Below are 24,177 nucleotides of genomic sequence, written 5' to 3'. Positions count from 1 at the left end.
TTTTCTTCTTCTCCCACACTCTTCAGTACAGCTCCTTGCACATCAGCAGGTTTGAGCCACACAGACAAGGTGCATGCTGGGAAATCACTGGTGGGAAGTAGCTCCTTGTTACCAGACACATCATCTGAGTACCAAAACAAAACGGAGCCCGCCGGGGCAGATGCTAGTAGTGGAGTTGGATTGAAATCCAACCAGGAAACTAGAGCAGAGAAAAAGGTCAGCAGTCTATATGTAGCTTGTTTATCTAACAGCACTTGCTTGGTTGCATCCGAAAATTCCACTGCTTGTGCACATGACCAAACAGAAGGTGCCCGTTTTGGAGCTGAGGTCACCGTGGCACCAACCATCAACTATGTTTCCTCTGTAACAGATACCAGAGAGTCTCTTCCTCCTCCTTCTCCTCCTCCTCCCATCCCACCCAGGCCGTTTTTTAATATTGTTCTCAGTGGAGATGCAGTTAGTTATGTTGAGAGTCATCCTTCCTGGACCCCCCAAGCTGTTGAGGACACAAAGATAGAGTCCCTACGTACAACTGACAGTGAAGACAAGATGAGGAAGGACTCATACGTTACTCGGCGGCAGCCGCATCTGCCACAACAACATCCGTGCAAGGCGAAGGGATGTGGAAGGGTACCTGATTTTCTTCATAACCTTTTTTTTTTTTCCTTTCCGCCAGGCTGATGGTTCTTCTATGACTTGCTCTAGCAATGCATTAACACTTCAGTTCGTTTCTCTTAATAGCTCCAACTTGGGTGTGTTCTGAGATCTTGGCCACTGTTCTTTTTAACAGCCTGTAGTCTACTCCTCAAAGAGGTGTGTGTGTGTGTGTGCGTGTGTGTTTGCAAGATGAAAACAACTATTGGAAGAGGAGGGATGAGGTGTTGTGTAAATATTCCTGTTTTAGGCTAACATAAAACCAGCGGCCAGCACTACGCTATCCTTAAGGGACAACAGAATGCACGATTTAAATTTGGAAAGCTTGATCTGTTGATAATAATGGGCTTGGGATGGAGGAGAGGGGGAATATCAGGATGTGCCGATGATTTTGGCTGCTGAGCAAAGATCGTTCCTTCTGAAGAAAGGTCATCTTGTGAGGTTTATTGTTGTTGCATGTTGCTGCACACCTCCACAGTTGTGATGTCCAGGTTCCCCCCACGGCATAACACCGCCTTATCTCCCGCAGGATGCCACTTGCTCCTCTACCACCCCAGCTCAGACTGAGGTTATAGTAGTGCCACTCTACCAGGTTCAGCCAGACAGAGGGCAAGAAGCCAGCTCGGGCACACCGCCACCGCCTCTGGTACCTTTTGGGCAAAGCTCAGCATTCCCCGAAGCTGCTTCTACTGGCTCACACCTGACCTTCCCAACATTAGATGATTTCATTCCCCCTCACCTTCAGAAAGGTCCCCACCATAATCCGCCGTCCTCGGCACCTGGAGCTGTGCCCCACCTTCGCCCGAAACTGCCTGCACTGTCGCCACCACCTTCGCTGGTCCCTCCTGTCGCTGAGGGCTCAAGCAGAGCCTCGGAGCCCGAAAGCATGGGGATTGCCTTGCGCACAGTAAGCTTCGTCACATGCCGCCCGGACAGCTTTGCTCAATTTATGTTCCCAGATTAAATGACTTTTCTCATTGGCATACTAAACTTCGGACAAGAAGCCTCTCTGCCAGCAGCATGACAACTAAAACCTTGTTTTATGTCCTGTTCTATTGCATGCAATGTATATTTCTTTGCCTCTTCTGGCTTAGGGCCAAGCTACAAGTGACGAATGACACTGTTCGCTTGCCATTCACTTGATCACGTCATTCGTTACTTGTAGCTTGGCCCTTAGAAACTCTTCAGTTATCCCTACAGTCTCTTCCTCTTCTCTGTCCTACTTGGATACCTTTTGGCTGTAATCAGTTGTTTTTAAAACCATCGTATACTGGGCTTTACCAGTGGAAGTATATGATATGACACTTTTGCCCATTTCTGCCTATATTAGTTATTTGCAGATCTGCATCTAAAGTTGCCATTTAATTACGTAATGAATGGCAAACATGCCCCCTTTTTTGCTCCGATACATGCATCTGGTAGTGGAAAGAGGTAAAGCATAATATACAAAATAATATACAACAACAACAACAACAACAATAATATACAATAATAATAATGGTTGTTGTGGGTTTTCCAGGCTGTATTGCCGTGGTCTTGGCATTGTAGTTCCTGATGTTTCGCCAGCAGCTGTGGCTGGCATCTTCAGAGGTGTAGCACCAAAAGACAGAGATCTCTCAGTGTCACTCTGATCTCTGTCTTTTGGTGCTACACCTCTGAAGATGCCAGCCACAGCTGCTGGCGAAACGTCAGGAACTACAATGCCAAGACCACGGCAATACAGCCCGGAAAACCCACAACAACCATCGTTCTCTGGCCGTGAAAGCCTTCGACAACACAATAATAATAATAATATACAAAATAATCCTGCTCTTTAAGTGAGACTCACAACTGACGCAGTGTGGCTGTTGATGATCAGGGTGACGTGTCCAGCCTGCATGGATACATGGGACTGCATCGCACACATTTGTTAAGGTCCATTTTATTGAGAAAGAAATAAGGGATATGCTAAAGCTAAAGACAGGGTGATGTCGTGGCATTATCCCTTTATCATCTGATACAAATGCTTAGCTATATGTGTGTGTCTGGGGGCCATCAAGTCGCAAGCTCCTTCTGGCAACCTCATCAAGGGGTTTTCAAAGTAATTGAGTAGCAGAGGTTGCTTGCCGTCGCCTTCCACTGCAGTCTTACCCCAGTCTTCCTAGCGGTCTCCCATCTAGGAGATTCACCCCACTTAGCTGCCGAGATCTTAATCATGCCACCTCCCCACCCAATACTTAATTCCCTGCCTGCTAATCCTTAAGTTCTCCATAAAAAGTAGAAGCAACATAGCCAAGCTGCTCTTTTAGATTCTTACCCAGTTTGACTTCTTGAGTACTTTGTTGTCAAAACTGGCCCACGGCTAGTATAAAGGAGCTGCGTGTTACTGTCTCCCTCTTCTTCAGCTTAACATGTTGCTCGCAGTTGCTTGATAAGAGGTAACAAGTCTACTTGTACCAATATCCATCACACGGGCACTCACAATGTTATCAGCTTCAGCACAGAGTTCGGCATGTTTCTTTCCCCATCAGTAAAGGTGCAAGATTCTCTAAACCTCAGTCATTCGAATGGGAACTGAGCTTCTAGGCGCATCTAAATTTCCTTAGATAATTAGAGCATTCATCTTTGAAAAATTCCAAAGCACGTTAAAATACAGTTACATTAATAAAATTAATTGTCTGCTTATCAAAGTGGAAATGGAGCAAGGAATCCCAAAACCAATTCCAGGTATAAGTAAGAGCGGCCTGCATAAAAAGGAAGAGGATGCAAGATGACACTATACCAACAGATTTTGCCCTTTTACTCTAGATTAATTGCTCCAGAAGAATTAGCACTCCTACGTAATAGAACTCAGGATCATAACAATGGGTTAGAATCTCTGCTTAATCTCGCACTGTGATCACAAGACTGCCTTTTTTAAATAGGATCACTAGAGGAAGTCGGGTACAAAAGAAGCTTTAAGGGATCTCCCCTGTTGATCTCCCTTAGATCCTAGGAAACAATGGGGAAAAGGTATGTTGGACAGGTTCAAGGCAGTTTGGACTTTTAGTGGTAAAAACCAGCTGCCTGAATTGAATTTAGGATCTTTACTCCCCCCCCCCCCCCATTGCTTTCCAGAACGATTCAGTTCCAAATGGTTTTGCCTTCAAAACTGGCTTGACTTGGGTGAGATGTCGTGCCTGAGTTTGCATTTGTTCTGTTTTGCCACATCTAAGATCATTAGAAATTATCCTGCAGAATCTCAGTAGGCATCATGTAGAATGCTTTGCTGTATTCTACATCTGAGTGTATGAATCTGCTTCATATAAAGTTGATTAGCTACTGCTGCTCACAAGTCGCTCTGGTTAGCAGCAGTAAGCTATCAAGGAACTGCTAAAAACTGCCACTTCAGATCTTTTAAGTGGAGTGGAGGTGCTCGTGAGTGAACCTGGAACTCTTCATGCAAAGCATATATTCTGTGCTTTGCCCCTCCCCCTAAAATAAATGACACTGCTTTAACAGCAATCAGGCCGTTGGGCCATCTAGCCCGCTACTTATACTCCAGCTGGCAGGGGCTTTCCGAGGCCCCGGCACAGGGAGAGGTCTAGAGAGATTCCAACGCTGGTTAGAATGACTAGGGAAGGCTGAGACACACCAGCAGTAGCTTATGACATCTCAGCATATAGGGCCAAGATGGGGAGAGGGGAATTGAGAGTGAGCAAGTGCACTGATCCTAACCTCCTTACTCGGTTTCAAGCATATGGTACATGCATTCATCATGCATGGGCTGAACAGATGCATCTTTACAAACTGGATAAGTGTACGTTCCATCCCATTGTTTAGGAATGAATAGGCAGGAAAGGGCAAGGGTGTGCTCTGTTATGTGTGGGGGCAAGGACAGCATGCTCACTCGTAGGCTGCCTCTAGCCATGTTGGCTGTCTGCACAGATGTGTTGTGTTTAGGGCTGATATGGATTTTTCCCCAGTTTCAGCTTGCTTTTCACCTTCAAGCCTCAAACAGCCCACAGCCAGACTTTGCCCAAGAGTCGAATTTTATAAATGGATAGTAAGGGAGCTTAAACGTGGTGGCCTCTTTCCAGATCTCCACAAGACCTTCCTAAGGAAGAGAACTGGGGGGGGGGGGGATGGAGCACTAGTGGTTTATTAGAAATGCCCCTGTGCTTCTGAAGATTGTATTGGGTCTCAGGAGGCCCAACTCTCCTCCCTTACCACCACCATCAGTCCTGGACTGAGGTCCTATTTGGATAGGAGCTTCTCTGCTTCCCGTCTACTTCCAATACCCCCTGCAACATTAAGTAGTAAAAGTGCAGGAAGTATTTGCCTAAAAAAAGGATAGTTTCAGGTGGGTAGCCATGTTGGTCCGCAATAGAACAAGATTTTAGTCCAGTAGCACCTTAAAGGGTGGTGGAAAGTGCCGTCAAGTTGCAACTGAGCTACAAGTGATGAATGACACTTGAACAGCAAGTGTATTTCTCCCTGTTCACTTGCCCTCCACTTAATCCACTTGCTGTTCAAGTGTCATTCGTCACTTGTAGCTTGGCCCTGACTTACGGCAACCCTTGCTTAGCTTTTCAAGGCAAGAAACTTAACAGAGGTAGTTTGCTATACCCTGTCTCTGCATGGCAACCTTGGTCTTCTTTGGAGGTCTCCTATCCAATTAATAACCAAGGCTGACCCTGCTTATCTTCTGAGATCTGATAACCAACAGGATATAATCTTTTAAGAGTCAGAGCTCACTGGTGAAGGGAGCTTTGACTCTTGAAAGTTTATACTCTGGAAATCTTACTGTTCTTAAAAAAGGAGATGCACTCAATTTATGAGACATTATGTCTCACCATTTTTGCAAGGAATGGTATAATGTATTATACATCACACCTTATGCCCTGTTAGGGCCATCAAACTGACTCCCCCTAATACAAAAGTCACTTTTATCCTTGGGTTAAATCAGTGAAAAGAGATTGAAAAAGGGTGACTGGCCCAAGGTCACCCAGTAAAATTGGGTATGCTGGGAAGGGTGGGGGGGAGGGGGCTTGAGCACTGGCTTTCTTTTGTAAAAGAGCTTGGAGTTTTAAAGTGCTGCATTGCCATTATATCACTGGTGACTGATCTCTCTCTATACAGAGTAGTGGGGGAGCTCTGCGCCGTAGGCTCAATCAGGATCAGGCCCTCTCGGCATTTTAAAACTACTTTAAAATGGTGACGGTGTCCTTGCGGCAGCTACAAGGATACTGCACACATATCATTTGGCCCTCCCAGTCTGGCCCCCTATAATTGCCCATATGACAGGTCGAAAAGTATAAACTGTATGGATCATGAATTGGATATATGCCTCCAATTCTCCTGTAAAATCCTCTTGCTGGTATACCCTAATTCTGTACCACAGTCCAACAACAATAAACCCCTTCTGGGTCAAGCCAGTATTTACGGCTTTGTTCCTTCCCTTTCTTTACTCTGCTACGTTGAAAACAAAGACCTAAATAAATGGGCTCTTCCAAGGGCTGTTATTGGCCAGCCCTTACTCAACCCCCGGGGCTGCGGGGGGGGGGGGGCGCTGCTTTCTTCTCTTGTGTCTCTCTGCTGGGCCTTACTCTTCCACCTGTTCTTCACATAGTTCTGATCTTGCTGGCGTCCTGGTGTCTAACAGCTTGCAAATGACAGGGCTAAACTTATTTTCCTGATCTCTCTCATCGAGCCAGTGTGGGTAGTCGGGTTTCATTGGGGAACTGCATGAGTTTTGCATGCCTGATGGCTTGCTGTGAAAGGAATTGCTCATTTTAAAAAGAAGACTGAGTGTGCGCGTGTGTGTGTGTGTGAGTGAGTGAGTGTGCGCACATGCTCCTCTCTCTCTTTCCCTCTCTGGGCATCCAGAATAACTCGTGCCTTTCACCAAGGGGATGTTGTCTCCAAAACGATGAGTCAGTTCAATTGGCACGTCTTCTGGCTTGAGTGAAGTCCGGCATGAAGGAATTTCATTACCCTGTCCTCTTATGTATACTAACTGCAAGGAGCAAGATGCTGTGTCGGAGCGACTTCTAATGCTTGCGCGTTATGCTAAACGTTTCTCGCCGTCTGTGTGTCCTTCATTGGCAGTACTCCAGAAATCCCAGTTGTGTAAAGCAATAATGGCAGGCACGCCTTCTCTGTTTCAGGATCCTTGTCCCGTGCTAAACGAGGCCCCCAAGCTCAGCAGCGGCACCGAAATCTGTGGCTCCTTGACATCAGTCAGCAGACCTTCCTCGGCCTACCCCTCCACCACAATCGTCAATCCCACCATTGTTCTTCTGCAGCACAACAGAGGTAAAAAACGAGAGCAGTGGCTGCGTTGCCTTTCCTTTCCTGCGTTCCCAGGATCGTCCTACCTCTGAAGGCTACAGCTTTGGGGGGGCACAGAGTTTCCCAGAGTGGCCCCTCGGTGAGCCCTGAGGGGGGTGGGCTGCACATTCTTTGACTCTGGACAGCAGTGGACCTGGGTGGGGGTCCTGTGAGATCTCTGCTGTGGCGGGGTTAAGTGAGGCTCTCTATTCCTGTATCCAAGCAGCAGTGCTTTGAGGACCCCCCCTTTCCAAGGACCACCTAGCAGAGGCCTTATGTGCTCCTGTGGGAATCCACGGACAATACTGTTCTTTCATGATCTAAAATGTATTTGTTTATTTATTTATGTCATTTATGGTCTGCCTTTCTCACTGAGACTCAAGGTGGATTACACAGTATGAGATTAGTACAATCCGTATCAAGGACATTTCCATACAGTATCAAGGACATTTCCATAAACAGTGCCATAGGGTAAATGGATAAAAGTTTAAAAGACACAGCATTAGCAAGGATCCAATGCAAAGTAGAAGAAAATACTGAAACAGAACATAATCACTTCTAGGATTGACTTAAAGCACAGGTAGTACATAAGAGTACATATTTAAAGCAACAGATAATATGTAAGGCAACATAATGGTGAAGTCTACAGTCCCTAACTTATTAGCGAAACATCTGAGACTCCCTCCCTATAATATAAAAGCCTTTATGAATAATTCAGTTTTGCATCATTTGCGGAAAGCCAGGAGAGTGGGGGCTCTCCTCCTGACCTCCTCAGGCAGGCCGTTCCACAGGGTAGGGGCCACCACAGAGAAAGCCCGTGTACGGGCTGCTGTGATTTTGCCCATGTGCAGGGTGGCACCTGCAGGAGACCCTGTTCAGATGAGCGAAGCTGCCATGGAGGAACATAGGGCGGGAGGTGGTCCCGCAGGTGTGCTGGACCAAGGCCATGAAGAGCTTGTATTTGTTTTATTTAAAACATTTCTGTGCTGCCTTTCCACCCATATAAGGTCTTCAAGGTGGCAAATATGAAAACATTAAAACAGCATTTAAAATAAGGCGCAAATAAAATATTTAAACAATGCAACGAAAACATGTAGACATACAAACACACATAACAACACAACTGGGGAGAAAGGCCAATAAGAGCTACTAGTGGGTATGCCAAACAAAACAAGTCTTTGCCCACCAGTGGGAGACAATGATAGAGGAAGGCCGACAATTCCTCCTGGGGAGGGAGCGCCAAAGTTTTGGTAGTAGCCAAAGAAAGCATTAGGATGGAGATGCACTGGGCTTTTTTTCAGCTGGAACGCGGGGGAACGGAGTTCCGGCACCTCTTGAAAATGGTCACATGGCCGGTGGCCCTGCCCCCTGATCTCCAGACAGAGGGGAGTTCTAAACTCCCGTCTGTCTGGAGATCAGGGGGTGGGGCCACCAGCCACGTGACCATTTTCGCCAAGGGCGATTTAAACTTTTAAAAACTCCCCCCTTGTTCGATCTGACCCAAAGTGACGTCATTGTGCAGTCCTGAGTTCCACCACCTCTTTCCCCAGAAAAAAAGCCCTGGAGATGCAAGATCCTGTTGTTTTTGCCCTTCCATAGAGTGGGTTGGCCTCCCTTACTGCACTGCTGCCTGGCTGTTTCCCTTGTGCAAGGCTTCTCTCTTGGGAGGCAAACCCAGCTGTTCAAGGGCTGAGTTGGGCTGGGGGAAGAAAGATGCCTTCGGTCCCTGGCATACGCGTGGGCCATGATGGTGCTGCTGCTGAGTGTGAGAGAAACAAGTCCGTGGGCTGTAGGGATGCCTGAAGGATGCTGCATCTGATAAGGAGGCATCAGCCAAGCATCTTGACCTCAAGGTCAGAATGAGCTAGTCCATGTTCTGGATTCATCTTCAATAGCCCCTGACTGATAGTTTGCTAGAGGCGTTCAGCGCTACTGCTGGACTTTCCCAAAAGAGTAAGCCATGTTAGCCTGTGGTTGCAAAATAGTAAAGAGTCCAGTAGCACCTTTAAGACTAACCCATTTTATTGTAGCATAAGCTTTCGAGAACCTCAGCTCTCTTCATCAGATTCTCTTTAAAATGCACATTTTGAACATTTGGGAGGATCTTGGAACATAAAACATTTTCTGAATGCGCCAGCCAGGTCTGATGCTTGGTTTGAACAGCTTCTGGGTTCAGAAGTTAAAGTAAGCTATTATGCCAGCAATCCCCTCCTTCCTTGAATTTTGCCCTCCCCCCCTTTTTTTAAATGCCCTGACCTGGATAGCCCAGGTGAGCCTGATCTTAGATCTCAGAAGCTAAGCAGGGTCAACCTTGGTTAGTAATTGGATGGGAGACCTCCAGCAAAGACTTGGGCTGCAGAGGCAGGCAATGGCAAACCACCACTGATAGTCTCTTGTCTTGAAACCCCTCCAGGGTCGCCATAAGTCAGCTATGACTTGAAAACAGTATGCACACATTTTTAAAAGAACTTTGAAAGAGTCATTCAAGGAGGAACTCCCAGCAGGCTGAGAGGACTGGATGCTAAGGGGTCTTGATTTCCTCTTTGGGGCCACTGTTACAATAGGGGAAGTGCACAGAGATTTCTGTTTCTCAAAACAAAAGTTTCAAAAGCTGGAAAAATTGGCAAGCTGCCACCATTTAAATGGTCAGGCCACTAGAATCTCTTAAAATCCTCATGTAAAAAGAACCACAATATTAGAAGGGTATACTATCGAGCCATCTGTAGTGTTGGAGGGTGGGTAGGTAGGTATTGCAAAACATGGCCTGCTATTAAAAAAATTAAGTTGGGTTGTATTTCAAAGGAACTCTGACTTCACATAGCATTTAAACAGAAGAAAATACTAAACGGGTGAAGGCATTAAAATGTGGAAAAATATGAGATTCATTTAGGCAAACCCTCGTTATGCTGCTTGTGAAATCAGGCTGAGATGTCTTATACTTAGCAGGGTGCCAAAAATTACATAATTGGAAGAGCAAGACTTGAGACCAGTAGCATCTTAAAGACTAACAAGATTTCCAGGGTATAAACTTTTGCGGGTCAAAACTCCCTTCATCAGATACCTTCAGAGCTTTGACTCTCGAAAACTTATACCCCGGAAATCTTGTTGGTCTTTAAGATGCTACTGAACTTGCCTCTTGCTCTTCTACTGTGGACCAACATGACTACACTCCTGAAACAGTTGGAAGAGTCCTTTATGTTCAAGCCATTTCAAAGAGTTCCCAAAATACAGTCAGCCAGAGAGTGGGTTTCTGCACCCCCAGGTAATCATGTACTGCATAAGGAGGAAAGATTTGACAGCTCCTTGGATCAGTCCAGAAACTAGCCCTGTACATGCATTGCAGTTTGTGAATAAGAGCCAACACACTTTATAAATGTGAGCTTTATACAGTGTTCTTACGTAGCATAAGAATTAGTGCATGTGGTCATTTTGTAGAAAAAGAGCTGCAGGAACTCATTAGCATAATTCATTAGCATATGCCACACCCCTTGACATCACTGGAAGTATGTCATTAGCATAACTGATTTGCATATGCCACACCCCCTGGCATCACCTGTCCTGGCTGTTTTGGACCCAATCCTGGCCATTCAGGGCCGAAATTGGGCCCAAAACGGCAAAAAGGGGCTGAAAATGGCTGAAAAGGGGCCCAAAATGGTCATAATTGGGCTGCTGCTGAGTGGGAGAGTGATCCACCACCTGTAAGAGGCCCGATCCTCGCCATTTTGGGCCCAATCCAGGCCAAAACGGGCCCAAAATGGCCCCAAATCAGGTGGGCGGGGCCACCTGACATGTGACCTCTTTGGAGAACTACCGGAACTGTGTTCCTGTGCGTTCCCCCTCAAAATGAGCCCTGGTGCATGTACAAAGAAAAGTTAGGTATACGTTGTACTAAGACTGTGTATGCATTCAGTGTAACGTATACAAATCGACTCCTTTTGACTCTTGCAAGTTTCTCTCTGCGTTTTGAAATTCCTATCAAGATTGGCAGACTATCCTGTTTAGCCAAAGAGGGGGAGGGTTGAGAACTAGCAAATTGTAGAAAAGTAGGCCAGTACAGTGTTCATAAGGAGGGCACATGAAGAGGGACGAAGCTTCTTCTTGTCAAAAGGCCCTCCTCGTTGGACCCAAAGAGCATGCTGCAAACTTGGATGGAGAAGAACTGGGATCAGAACAGCAATCCCAAATCCAGAGAGAGAGAATCCACGCCTGACTTCTCGTATGGAATATGATTCCTACCCAGGATATTTAGCACACACCCACATCAGTAGGCAGGCAGTTCAACAAAGGAGGAGTGTAGGTTTTCTATGAAACATCAGGGCTTTTTTTCAGCTGGAACGCGGTGGAACGGAGTTCCGGAACCTCTTGAAAATGGTCACATGGCCGGTGGCCCCGCCCCCTGATCTCCAGACAGAGGGGAGTTTAGATTGCCCTCCAGAGGTGCGGAGGGCAATCTAAACTCCCCTCTGTCTGGAGATCAGGGGGCAGGGCCACTAGCCATGTGACCATTTTCTTCGAGGGCAACCCACTGAGTTCCACCACCTCTTTTCCCAGAAAAAAAGCCCTGTGAAATGTAATTGGTTCAGTTCAGAAAAACAGCCGGTGGAGGTCATTTTATCACAGTTTCCTTTCTTTGACCAGCAGCCAAAGGAGAAATGAAGGCAAGTGCCCCTGCTCTATCTGAAACCCCTTTATACTGAGCGAGCGTGTCACCTGTTACAATTTTTAAAAACTCCATTTTTAAGGGGGAATTGTTTCTGAACTTTAGTGAGCTGTTTTCATCTGTTCAGCCAACTCCATGCGTAAACTGTAAGAGTGTCCATGTTGAAAACAACTCATTATATATTTGGATAAACAAGGATAAAATACTGCAGGATAGGCACTTTCAAAAAGGAAAGTACTTAAAATTAAAATAACTAACAGGGAAATCCTAAGCAGAGTTACTCCAGTCTAAGCCCGTTGAAATCAATGGGCTTAGACTGGTGTATCTCCGTTTAGGATTGCACTGAGAAGCTTGTTTAGTACAAGTTTATCCTTATTTACAGTGAATTGCAGGCAAGGGATCCAGAATGTGTTGCTGGACCCAAAAGGCAGCAGGACCCTAAAAGCTTGTTTTCTAAAACCTGCATTTTGCTTAACATCCCTCTACTATTTTCTCTGCACAGGACAGGGTGGCCAAATTTGTTTTGCTTCTGATAGGGAAAGTTGGATAGAACTCAGTTTATTGTGGGAAGTGTGGAGGGAAGATGACTGGCGGCTCTGGAGAGCAACATTAACTCTGCAACCTGTCCCAGGTCTCCCTGCGCACAAGCAACTAGCCGCTTTCTCCACTAGATGCGACTGATGTCACACAGTGCAGTATTTCTCAAACTCCAGCAAATCAGGGAACGCCCCCCTCTTTGACTTAAATATTTTTCATAGAGCTCAAAGCCTATTGATGTTGCTTACATTTCAGTTGGAGGATACAATTGCAGTGATTTCTTTTCGAGATATGTTTGAGCCTGTCCCTCTTTTCCCCTTTGGGAAATATTGGGGGAAGGGGAGGGGGGGCTGTGCGTAAGGGGAAGAAGAGGGGAAAGTGTCCCAGTTGGTGGCAATAAAGGATGGTTCCATTCTCTTCTCCCTTTCACTTCTTTGAGGTGTCAGTCTGCAACAGGCTAAGCTCCTGGATGGATTAAGCAGGGGAACCTTCTCGAGCCATGTTTGGCGGTTTCAGAGAACCCCCCCCCCTTCCTCTCATCCCTCCCTTCTACCTTTCTTGCCTATTTATTTGTTTATTTAGTACATTTTAGCTCAGCTTTTCTCCAAGGCAGAGTATAACATTCCACCCTCCTTGCTCTTATCCTCACATCAACCCTGCGTGGTAGGTCAGATTGAGCGAGAATGGCCCAGTTTGAGAATCACTGACATGGTGGGTAAGGGAGTGAGGTGCAGATCAGGAGGTCCCTGATTTGAATCTTGGCTTGGCTTTTAGAGTGCCGAAGGCAGGCCATGATCTCTCTGCCCTTGATCCCTCTCTGTAATAAGGGGACCTATATTTGGTTCCTGAACCCAAAATGACTTACCCTACAGTAAGGACTGTAACAGACAACATCTTTGAAACAATATCAATGCTAATTATATACCAGTTGCTCGGAACCATTACAGCCTTTGATATTAAGACCTCCAGAACACTATATGCGACGCAGTTTTGGAAAATTTTTAAAAAGTCGTTTTTAGGAATTTTAAGTTCCGTTATACAAATGTGTTACTCAGTCGCTGTTATTGTGGTGATAACTTCAAGCTAGCGCTGCTGTTTGAGGTGTATGTGTGCTGGAAGTGTGTTGGCTTTGGTGGAAAGCCGTGAAAGTGGGATTAAATCCAAGCACGTGTCACTGGGTGTCGCATGTGCTTTCGAGCCTGATGTGGTCACTGCAAGAGTCGAGGGTGTTGGCCACTGCTGTGCGTCTGTCTCACTCACTTGTTTTTGTCTGTTGTTTTCTTCTCTACCGCAGAGCAACAAAAAAGGCTTAGTAGCCTGGCAGGTATGATGCCCAAAATATTGCCCTGTTTCCCCCTTTCTGATGCTGCTGCTGCTGTGTCCGCTCACGGAAGGCACTGCTTTGTTACTGAGCAGAACACCTGTAGTAAACCCACCCTTGAAGAGCTGTAGCTGAAGGGCTGGAAAAATTATGGTCAGTTCCATGACTTGAGAATGGTTCATTGTCTGTCTCTTAAAAGAGTGGAAGGGCCATGCCCAGATCCTGCAACTAAAAAGAGACTAGGGACGTTACCACCACTGCCAGGCGTACACGAAAGGGCATGCGCTCCCAGCTGAGCCGCTAACCTCATGCACTCACATCCCCCAGCAGTTTACACTATCTCGGTGATTCCAAAGCCTTTAATCTGTCATTAGTCTCATCTTGAAAGAGAAAAATGTGAGATGTCACTCACTACTAGAGATGGGCACGAACCGAAATACGAACGAAAGTTCGTCATGAACCAGGCCATTTTTTGGTTCGCGAACCAGCGGTTCATCAGAGGGCATTTCTGATAAGATAAGTCACAGAGTGAAGACGCTGAACAATTTCTGCTGGTCCAGCCCAGTTTGTTTATCTTATGAGGCAGTACATGATTCAAAGCCAAAACTTTATCACCCACATCAAACCGTCTCTCTTTGGCAGTGCTGTCGTAGTACTCTTTCTGAACAAACTGAGCTCCTTTAAAATTTTCTTAAGCAGTCTGCCACACATCTCTGAGGGTATTACACAGCTTGTGCATGTGTTGGGATCATGGTGTTGGGACTTTTCTCTTAGAGTACTTTCCCATTCAGGCTTTTACAGACTCAAAGGACTTCTAATTTGTCTTCCAAACACCAACTTGGTAGAAGTGATAGGAGTTAGCTGTGATCGAATGAGCCCAATAGATGCAACTTTCCTTGCTAATGGCCAGAATTTTCAAGACAGGCCTTTCTCCAGTCACGGGATAGATAACATAGCAAAGCCACATTTGCAGTCCGAATCAGCCAATCGCTCCGGTGTGAGTTTGCTCTGGGTGTTCTCAGATCGCTGCCCTGGCTCCTCCTGCATGAGCCCTGCCATGTGCTGCTCTGATCCTCCATCCAGCTATGTACAGTTCCAGTTGGCTTTGGGTTTTACAGTGACGCGCATGTGTTTAACTGCTGTTCCTGTCTCTCTCTAGTGCATGCTGTGATAAGAGTTACCTCTACTTGGCAAACATTGATGAGGCACACTGTAAAATCTTCCATCCTACTCAGCACTGAAATCCTTCAGGAAAAATGGTCGCAGGCACCACTTGGGAAGATGCTGCTTTCTAGCAGCACCAAGGTCGCCCATATGTTCCTTGCCAGACTTCTGTAGTGCTTTGAGGATCAAGGCTTTTGCCTGGTTTGTGGATTGGTAAATAAATCCATCTAGGGTCAGATTTCTTGTGTAGAGCTTAAATGCTACTACACAAAAGGGTTTTGCTTTTTTTCTTCCTCCTCTAAAATTCGTTGCCGTTTTAGTCAATTTTGTGATCCTCCTGAAAACAGCCAGACTCATCAACGTTTCACCAACGTATAGAGTGGTTGGTGCTGCTGACTGCTTTTTGATGGTAGCGGAAGTCATGTTGACCAACCAACTTCCCGTGTTTCCAGAGCCTCTGTCGGAGAGCCCAGCGGCAGATAAAGTAAATCACGCTCCTCTCCAAGAAAAAGCAAGCCAGGATACTTCTCAGAGTAAGAAGCAGGCCGTGGAGGAGCTGAAGAGTTCACAGCACATGATGGAGTCCTCGGTAGATGATGTGGGCATTCCGCTACGGGTAAGAAAATCAGGCACGTTTACACATCGCCCCTTTTCAGTTTATGTCAGTCCGCTCCAGCGCTTTAAAATTAGGCAGTCTGGTTCAGTTGTGATGGAATTGGACATTTTTGTGACAGCTTATTTCATAGTGCAACGTACCCCACAATAGCTAGGTAAAAATAATATAATAATAATAACATTTGATTTATATACCACCCTTCAGGATGACTTAACACCCACTCAGAGCAGTCTACGAAGTATGTCATTATTATCCCCACAACAACAAACACCCTGTGAGGTGGGTGGGGCTGAGAGAGCTCTGAGAGAGCTGTGACTGACCCAAGGTCACCCAGCTGGCTTCAAGTGGAGGAGAGGGGAATCAAACCTGGTTCTCTAGATTAGAGTCCTGCGCTCTTAACCACTACACCAAGCTGGCTCTCATGTGAAATGTTACAGTATTAAATACCTCTGCATTTCTGAACTTCTCCATTGAAACTGGCATGAAAAGAACAGGGACCCCAACATTTACATTTTAATATTAATATTTACATTTAATATTAAGTACATTAAATTAATATTTACATTTTAATGCTTGTTATAACTGGGTTTCCTGAATGAGATCTTTATTTAATGAATGCATTGGACACAGTGATCATTTCTTGGTTTCTCTGGGCTGTTCTGGAGTTTGTTTAGGGAAGGAAGTGATTCTTCCGTTTTCCGGATGTTTTAGTTTTCCAGGTGTTCGGCACATATCTGTAGACTGATGATACTCAGAGGCTCAGGAGCTGCATGGGGCTCATTTGCATGCCACACGTGGCTCTTCTGAACACCATTCTCAAAGGATTGCGGTTAGCCGGTGGTATGCACCATGAAACAGCCACTGCCAAAGGGACTGGAGGACAGGAAAACTGTGCCTACCTGAGGTGCGGGCTTCATGCTAAGGATAGATCCACCCAGGGTTCATTTCGTAGAAAAAGAGCTGGAGGAACTCATTAGCATAACTCATTAGCATATGTCATGCCCCTTGACATCACTGGAAGTGTGTCATTAACATTTGCATATGCCACACCCCCTGACATCACCTATCCTGGCTGTTTGGAACCCAATCCTGGTCATTCAGGGCCGAAATTGGGCCCCAAATGGCAAAAAGTGGCTGAAAATGGCCCAAAATGGATCCAAAATGGTCAGGATTGGGCCGCTGCTGAGCGGGAGAGTGATCCACCACCCATCAGAGGCCCAATCCGGGCCGTTTCGGCCCCAATCCAGGCCAAAATGGACCCAAAATGGCTGAGAGTCAGGTGGATGGGGCCACCTGACATGTGACCTCTTTGGGGAACTGCTGGAACTGTGTTCCTGCACGTTCCCCCTCGAAATGAGCCCTGGATCCACCACACACATACCCTGTTCTTTGCAGCCTCTGCCTTCTCGCCAGTATGGCTATAGGAGGGAAGAGCACATTGGCTGAAGAGAGAGGAGACCCACCACCATGGCAGCCACCAAGGACAACAATATAAGATGCTGGGGAGGGGGGTGGGAATTGTGATTTTTTTAAAAAATATATTTTTTATTTTCAAAACTAAATGGGATACAAAACACAGAAAGGAAGAGGTATACAAATTACACTAATTACACACCGTTATAAAAGATTGTCTAGAATACAATAACCCTATATCGTTTAAATATGATATTTGGGTTTATAACAGCCATTCTCTGAAAAAATTCTTCTCTTTCTTTTACTATATCTCTCTAGTAAATCAAATATTAAAAATATAGTATTTTGTTTAAAGTTTTTAACGATACCTCCAAACTATTTATATAAAACATGTTATGATCTAAACATTTTAATACTAACAATAATACATTATAATATACCAAATTATGCTAATTATACTTTATCCTTCAAATTAAATCATATATGTTTTTATACACTTTCAGAAAATTTGAAACTTAAAGTAAGCAACATTTCTATAACCTCTGTTAATCGAAGCTCACGTGTGAATTTACGTTGTTAATTCATATCTTTTATTTCTCATCTTTATCTATAATAGGCAAAGTAATTTTCCCATTTCTTTTCAAATGTTTAAATGGGACTTCTATTTATATAATTCATTAATCTTGCCATTGCCACATATGCTGACATTTTATCTTTCCAGTTTTCTCTAGTTGGACATTTTTTAATCTCTCCATTTACTTGCCAATACTACTCTACTCATCCTGTAATCTGAACTGCTGTGCCTCTTGTTAAGGAGAGCAGGGTGTTGCACAGGCCATTGAGTACTCTTACAGCTTTTTTCGCTGATGGTAATTGTGAATATGGCTCCCTGTGAGCTGTAGTGTGAGTAACTCTGCTGTAGACAGATCAAAACTATAGTTTCAGGTAGGTAGCCATGTTGGCCTGCAGTAGAACTGCAGGATTTGAATCCGTTGGCACCATAGAGACCAATAGGGTATAAGTTTTCAAGAGTCGGCGTGCCCTTCTTCAGATATTTTTCAGGTATCTGAAAAAGAGAAATTTGACTCTCGAAGTTTATTCCCTGAAAATTGTGTTGGTCTCTAAGGTGCCACTGGACTCAAATCCTGCAGCTCGAAACTAAAGATAACATTTCTTAGAATCACAGAATCGTAGGGTTGGAAGGGACTTCTAGGGTCATCTAGTCCAACCCCCTGCACAATGCAGGAAGTTCATAAATACCCCCCCACACAACTGCCCCAATGACCCCCGCTTCATGCCCAGAAGACAGCAAAACACCTCCAGGATCCCTTGCCAAACTGGCCTGTGGAAAATGGCTACCTGGTTGAATTTCTTACATGCCCACGGTAATGCAGTTGGCATTACCATGGGTATGCAAGAATGCCACGAGGGCTAAGCACTGATGTAATCCATTCTGCCCTCCCCTTTACAATCTGCTCAGCTTCACAGAATCAGAATTGCTCACAGATGGCCATCTAGCCTTTGCTTTGTTGTTTGCTCTGGAGTTTGGATATTTCCCTTTGGGAAAAAAGTTTCTGCCTTGGTTTTATATTTCACCGTTATACTTAGGGCTCTGGGTGTGTGTCATAGATTGGTTGAATTTCTGTACTACTCCACCAGCAAAACTCTCTGAGTGGTTTGTAGTAAGAATATGGAATAAAAAAGAGCAAGAAATAAATGGATGGCGCACCATAAATAATGAGGATAACCATGGGTGGCACCAGGGTTTCTGGCACCCGCGGCTGCCCCTACGTGCATGCGCACATAGTGCGCACATGCGCCCCCAGACTGCGTGATGACATCATCACGCAGCAAGCCAGCCCCATTGGCCGGCAGGTGGCTATGATGGCGCGTGGAGGCTGCCTGTGCTCCCAGTCGGGCACAGCAGGTGGCTGGGGAGGTTCCGCATGCCACCCCGGACACCTGCTGTGCCTAGCCCGTGGCTGTTGCGCCCGGCCAGGGTGTGTGTGTTGGCAGCGGCGGTGGCAGCAGCACAGGGGTGGCCGGCTGCAGCAGCTGCGGGCCAGGCACGCCAGCTCCGTGGCACGTACCTCTGCCCCTGGCATCCCATCCGGCGCCCCCTTCGGCACCTTAACACCCGCAGTGCCTGCCTCACTGCCTCAATGGTGGCGCTGGCCCTGAGGATACGAATGCAAGATCAAGTCTCTTGCTACAAACCTAATTCGGTTAAATGCAGTTTGATGTTATGAAAGCCTAAAAGAAGTAGGGAGGACGCCAGAAGAAGCTCTTTGGGCAGGAAGTTCCATATCCTGGGGGGCCACCCCAGAGAAGGCCAAGGGCCAGGGCCCACTATCAGCTGCCTGTGGGACAGGTTTGCTCTGAGGAAGAGGGCATACACTCCTGCTGGCCGATTGGATATCACCTTTACTTATCAATAATCTTCATTTCTGTGAGGCTAGAATACCAAAATAAATCTAGTTACTGATCCTGAACTCGCTGTGGTCTGTGAGAAGTTTTCTGTCTATATAACGCATGTTCTTAAGGTAAGCTTTCAACACTTTCTGGAATGGCAGATTGAATTCACACCGGTATTTTTGTTTTCTCCCTTTGTTTCTAATATTCTCTATTAGAATACTGACCGATCAAAGGACTGGTATAAAACCATGTTCAAACAGATCCACAGACTGACAAAAGGTACGGTTAATTTGTCTTCTTTTATATATATGTTAGCAAGCTTAGATAAGCCTAAAATTGCTTCAGATTGCAATGTGAGTCTGGAAAACTTCAGTGGACGTTGAAAAGGTCGCGGAACATCATGTGACGGTCTGGATTGGCATAGACTGGGTATCTGTTGACCTCGTTCTCTAGTGATTGGCTGACTGAGAATACCTGCAAGGTCACCCGCTTGGATGCTGCGTGCCCCCTTTTCCAGCCGTGTACTTTCTACAGAATATTCCTTTTGTGATGTAGGCATGTCTTGGCTTTGTGGGGATGAGAGAAGGAGTATCTCAGTCCCCCCCCCCTCCATTCATCCTTGTAATTGGATGAATGAGATGGTTTCCAGAGATGCTGAGATGAAACTCCTGCGCATTCCTGTTCCAGCTGGTCCTAAACGTGACGGGGGAACGGGGACGCCTGCTCTCCTCTTTTCATGTGATCGGTTTCACCCTTTCCAAAGCTCTCTTCATCTCCCGCCACTTTGTATTCCTCCTCCCGCATATTGACAGCAACAGGGTGAGCAGTGAGGCGCCATCTGTGCCATTCGGACAAGTCAAAGGAGGGGGGGAAAGGAGGGCATGTGTTGGGCCTGGCATGTTTGACCCCACAGAACACTACGTGCATACGGTTTGCGTTTTTTTCTGGGATATCATCTGATTAACGCACATCTCAGAGTCTGTGGGTAGGAGGGACTTCCTGCCGACCTGTCCATCTGTCCCCTTAAATCTTTACTCTCTGTTCTTTCCCCTCCAATGTGCTTTTTCTGCACAGACCCTCCTGAAGAAAACCCTTATTGCCCTACCTACAAATTCCCTGAACTTCCTGATACCCAGCCAAAACCCGAAGGTACCGCAAGCTTAGCCAGAGTCTCTGTTGCTTTGCGTTTGGTTTAACCCTTCTCTTATTTACCATACTAGAGTGTGCTTGTAGTCAAATGCCTGTTCTTCTAGCATGGGTGGATATCGAATGGCATTCGGTGTGCCTCCTTGTATTGTATTGACCTGTAAAAAAAGACAGAATCCTTTCTAACTAAACCATTAATCTCTCTTGAGAGTGTGATGTAATTTATTATCGTTCTTACAAAAGCAGGCTGTAAAATGTGCTGTGCTAGGACGTTTGGGAAGGGATGTGTTTCCTCCAGTTTAGTGTGGCCACTGTCCAACCCCACTGCTTTTCTCTGCTGCAGAAGAAAATCCTTACTCTCCTACCTACCAGTTTCCTGTGTCTACTCCTAGCCCTAAATCTGAAGGTAATTGGTCAAGGTTGATCAGCTTTTCTGTTTGCACAAATGCTGCTTCTTTCCCCTTAGTTTTCCAGCTGGAGTTTTCCTAGCTGCCAGCGGCCCTTTGCTTTTCTCCTAATGATTTGCTGCCTGTTAACTGTTGCCTCGACCGCTGAGTGACTTCCTCGGCTTTGACGTGCTCTTTCCGCTTCCTTGATAGCCGCCCAACTAATGCTTTGGGACCTGGAACGGCTCAGCTTTGTGTGCTTAATCCAAGGTAGCAAGCCATGTACCTGCCGTGGATACTTGTGCATGGAGAGCCCAATCCACCAAGCTTCAAGCTGCATTGAATGGGGCGGGACTGGTCAGAGAACGTGCCCATTCTCCATCAGTGGAGGAAGGTGTCCTTAATGTGGATCGTGCCCCCTCTTTGCCCCATGGGCAGGGCACGTGCAGGTTTCTTGCATGTGCCCTCCACCTCCCCCCAGGCCATGCTCTGCCGCTCCGTGGATGAACAAACTTCCACAGCCCTCTCGTCTCGTTTAGGGGGAAATCTCCAAACACCTGAAGAAATCAGCAGTGGCTTCCTCTGCCGCTGGCTCACTGGCGGCAGGGGCAAAGAATAAGGAACTGTCTCCTGCAGAATGCCCCAAGGCAGAAACTGGAGCGGAGTTGCTGCAAAAGGACACGGCGGCTGTTTCCTCCTTTGAGGGCCTGGGACGAGCCTCTGAGAGGCAGCCGGTGCCTTTCCTTCAGCTGCCCCTCTCCTCTCCCCTGGCAGGGATAGGGAGCAGACAGCAGGCACTGGGGCTGGTGCCTCTCAGAGCCAAAGTACAAGTGACGTCTTACACAGGTTGGACGCTAGTCGGCTTCCCTCAAGTTTTGATGGGAAATGTAGGCGCCCTGGTTTTACAGCTTGGCTCTCCATTACAGCTGCAAGACCAGGATGCCTACATTTCCCATCAAAACTTGAGGGAAGCCAACTAGCGTCCAACCTGTGTAAGACGTCACTTGTAGTTTGGCTCTCAGCCTTCACAAGGCCAGGAAACCTTAGAGGGGTGAAAGGTCAGTCTCCCACCACCACTGGCCTCGGCTGTGAGAAGGGAGCCCCAAGGAGATGAAGGGGGCATTGGGCGGGGGGGACGACGACTCCATTTGCGATCGGAGGGTGGCCCTTCCCTTCCTTCTCCCTGTTAGAGCGAGTGTTAAACTACGCTGCGGAATTAAACGCCGAGCTGGTCAGAGAGGCAAAAGCTTTATTTGAGGAAGTTACATACTTGAGGGAAAGGGAGAGATAGATCCTAGCTATCTGACTACATCTTGCAGAGACCACAGAAAGAGAAGGGGAAGCAGAGCCAAGTGTCAGACGCTCAGACAGAACAAACAAAGGAGTTCCACCACTGAAATTCTCTTACCTGGCAAAAACAGAAGCTGTACCAGAACCTTCTAGCTGGGAAGACATAGAAGGAATGCCAGCAAGAGAAGCAGAGAAATGGTAGCAGAGGATGGTTCGATCCATCGACCTCTCTGCTACCATTTCTATTCCCAGAAGTATGGAGAAGACTATGATGAAACCTTTGCACCAGTAGTGAAACACACTTCAGTAAGAACACTACTGAGCATAGCAGCCGCAAGGAAGATGCATGTGGAGCATCTGGATGTGAAAACTGCTTTTCTTCATGGAGAGCTGGAAGAAGACGTGTATATGACACAGCCTCCTGGATTTGAACAGTCCAAAGACAGAGGACTTGTATGCAAACTGCAGAAGAGCATTTATGGACTAAAACAGGCTGCAAGAGCCTGGAATCAGAAACTGAACCAAATGCTCATCAAAGAAGGATTCAAGCAAGGCGGGGCAGAACGCTGCCTGTACTCAAGAAAGAAAGACAACAAATGGACTTTTATCCTGATTTATGTAGATGATATTCTTCTTTGTTATGAGGATCAACAAGATTGTGATGAAATAATTCAGCACCTGAACCAAGAGGTTGAAGTAAAGCGTCTTGGAAATGTCAGCTTTTACCTTGGAGTTCAAATAGAGCGAGAGGAAGATGGAAGCTATCTTCTCAATCAAAAGCAAAAGATCATGGATTTCCTAGACTACATGGACATGAAAGATGGAAAACCAACATGTACTCCAATGGAAACAGATTTCCTGAAACAAAATGGAAACAATGAACCTCTGAGAAACATCAAAGTGTACAGAGAAGCAATTGGAAAACTGCTCTACATAAGTACAGTGACCAGACCTGACATAGCAGCAGCAGTTGGAATACTGTGCAGGAAAAGTGCATCACCAAGTGTGAATGACTGGCAAGCAGTCAAAAGACTGGCAAGATACCTGAGAGGTACTGCACAATTGAAGCTCAAGCTACCAGCAAGCGACAATCCCAGACTAGTGGGATTCATGGATGCTAACTGGGCAGAAGACATCACAGACAGAAAGTCTACCAGTGGACGAGTATTCTTTTATGGTGGAGGAGCAATCAGTTGGACAAGCAGAAAGCAAGACCTAGTAGCGGCATCAACTACAGAAGCTGAATACATATCAGCAGCAGAAGCATGCCAAGAACTCAAGTGGATTCTACAACTATTAGAAGACTTTGGGATAAATGAACCCAAACCTATACAACTCTTTGAAGATAATCAATCTTGCATAAAGCTTGCAAATACAGAAAGAATTGGATCAAGAACCAAGCACATTGACATAAAGAATCACATTGTGAGAAATATGCAAGAAGATGGACTTGTTGAGCTACAGTACTGCCCTACAGAAGAAATGACAGCAGACATCCTCACCAAGCCACTTGCCAAAGAGAAATTTCAAAGTCTACGAGAAAGACTGAACTTTGTGGACTTTGTACACTAGACATTGAGAAGGGGTGTTAGAAATAACAATGTCTGGTGTACTGCAGCAGCAAGAAGTAAGAAGAGCCTACCATGCAGGGGGCAGCAAGGATCACTTAGTTAGGACAGTGAGAGCAGCACCTCTCTTGTTTCCTGGGGGGTCATTTCCTTGTCTTGTCTCCTATTGGGCTAAACAGGGCAATATCCTGCTTCTTCTCTCTCCTGCCACACTTCTTCTCTCTCTCTGCAAGATGTAGTCAGATAGCTAGGATCTATCTCTCCCCCTTTCCCTCAAGTATGTAACTTCCTCAAATAAAGCTTTTGCCTCTCTGACCAGCTCGGCGTTTAATTCCGCAGCGTAGTTTAACACTCGCTCTAACACTCCCTCCATTATAATTGATGAGGCTTCACTCCACCCAGACCCCTAAGAAAGCGAAGGACATTAAATAGGCTCTGAAGAAGAAAAGGCACCAAAAAAGGAGATACCAAAGAAGGAGGGATGAGGATTCCCCCCCACTCCCCACCCTGAAAGAGACAAAAAAGGGGGGGTGCAGGAGATGCCAGCTCCATTTCTCAGAGGAGCCTGGCTCTTGCTCCCTGAATCCCAGAACCACCCACAGAGCACGCCTTTGCAGCTCTTCTAGGCCCAACAGACCATGATGCTAGCCCTCTTCCCTACCCTTGGTCTCCAGGCCTAGATACTCTGGCCTTGTACACTGACCCTTCCGTTGTTC

The 24,177-nt window shown here is 46.2% G+C and overlaps 1 protein-coding gene across 5 annotated transcripts in view; it reads left to right on the top strand.

The window, feature by feature from the left end:
- Nucleotides 1–24,177, top strand: part of SORBS1 (sorbin and SH3 domain containing 1) — a 115,726-nt gene that overhangs the window by 32,250 nt on the left and 59,299 nt on the right. For 2 of the 5 annotated variants that reach the window (XM_054984096.1, XM_054984092.1), the window contains exons 7-10: nucleotides 6,783–6,930; nucleotides 13,437–13,466; nucleotides 15,080–15,243; nucleotides 19,287–19,350. In XM_054984096.1, the coding sequence (XP_054840071.1) occupies nucleotides 6,783–6,930; nucleotides 13,437–13,466; nucleotides 15,080–15,243; nucleotides 19,287–19,350 (406 nt within the window). Of the gene's footprint in view, nucleotides 1–1,183; nucleotides 1,562–6,782; nucleotides 6,931–13,436; nucleotides 13,467–15,079; nucleotides 15,244–19,286; nucleotides 19,351–20,145; nucleotides 20,221–20,560; nucleotides 20,624–24,177 lie in introns of all 5 variants that reach the window. The other 3 variants (XM_054984093.1, XM_054984095.1, XM_054984094.1) reach the window with 3 other exon arrangements.

The sequence above is a fragment of the Eublepharis macularius genome, chromosome 6, assembly GCF_028583425.1.
Source record: "Eublepharis macularius isolate TG4126 chromosome 6, MPM_Emac_v1.0, whole genome shotgun sequence".
Taxonomy (NCBI): domain Eukaryota; kingdom Metazoa; phylum Chordata; class Lepidosauria; order Squamata; family Eublepharidae; genus Eublepharis; species Eublepharis macularius.
The sequence above is the reverse complement of the archived record's forward strand: the minus strand, read 5'-3'. Positions and strand labels throughout refer to the sequence as shown.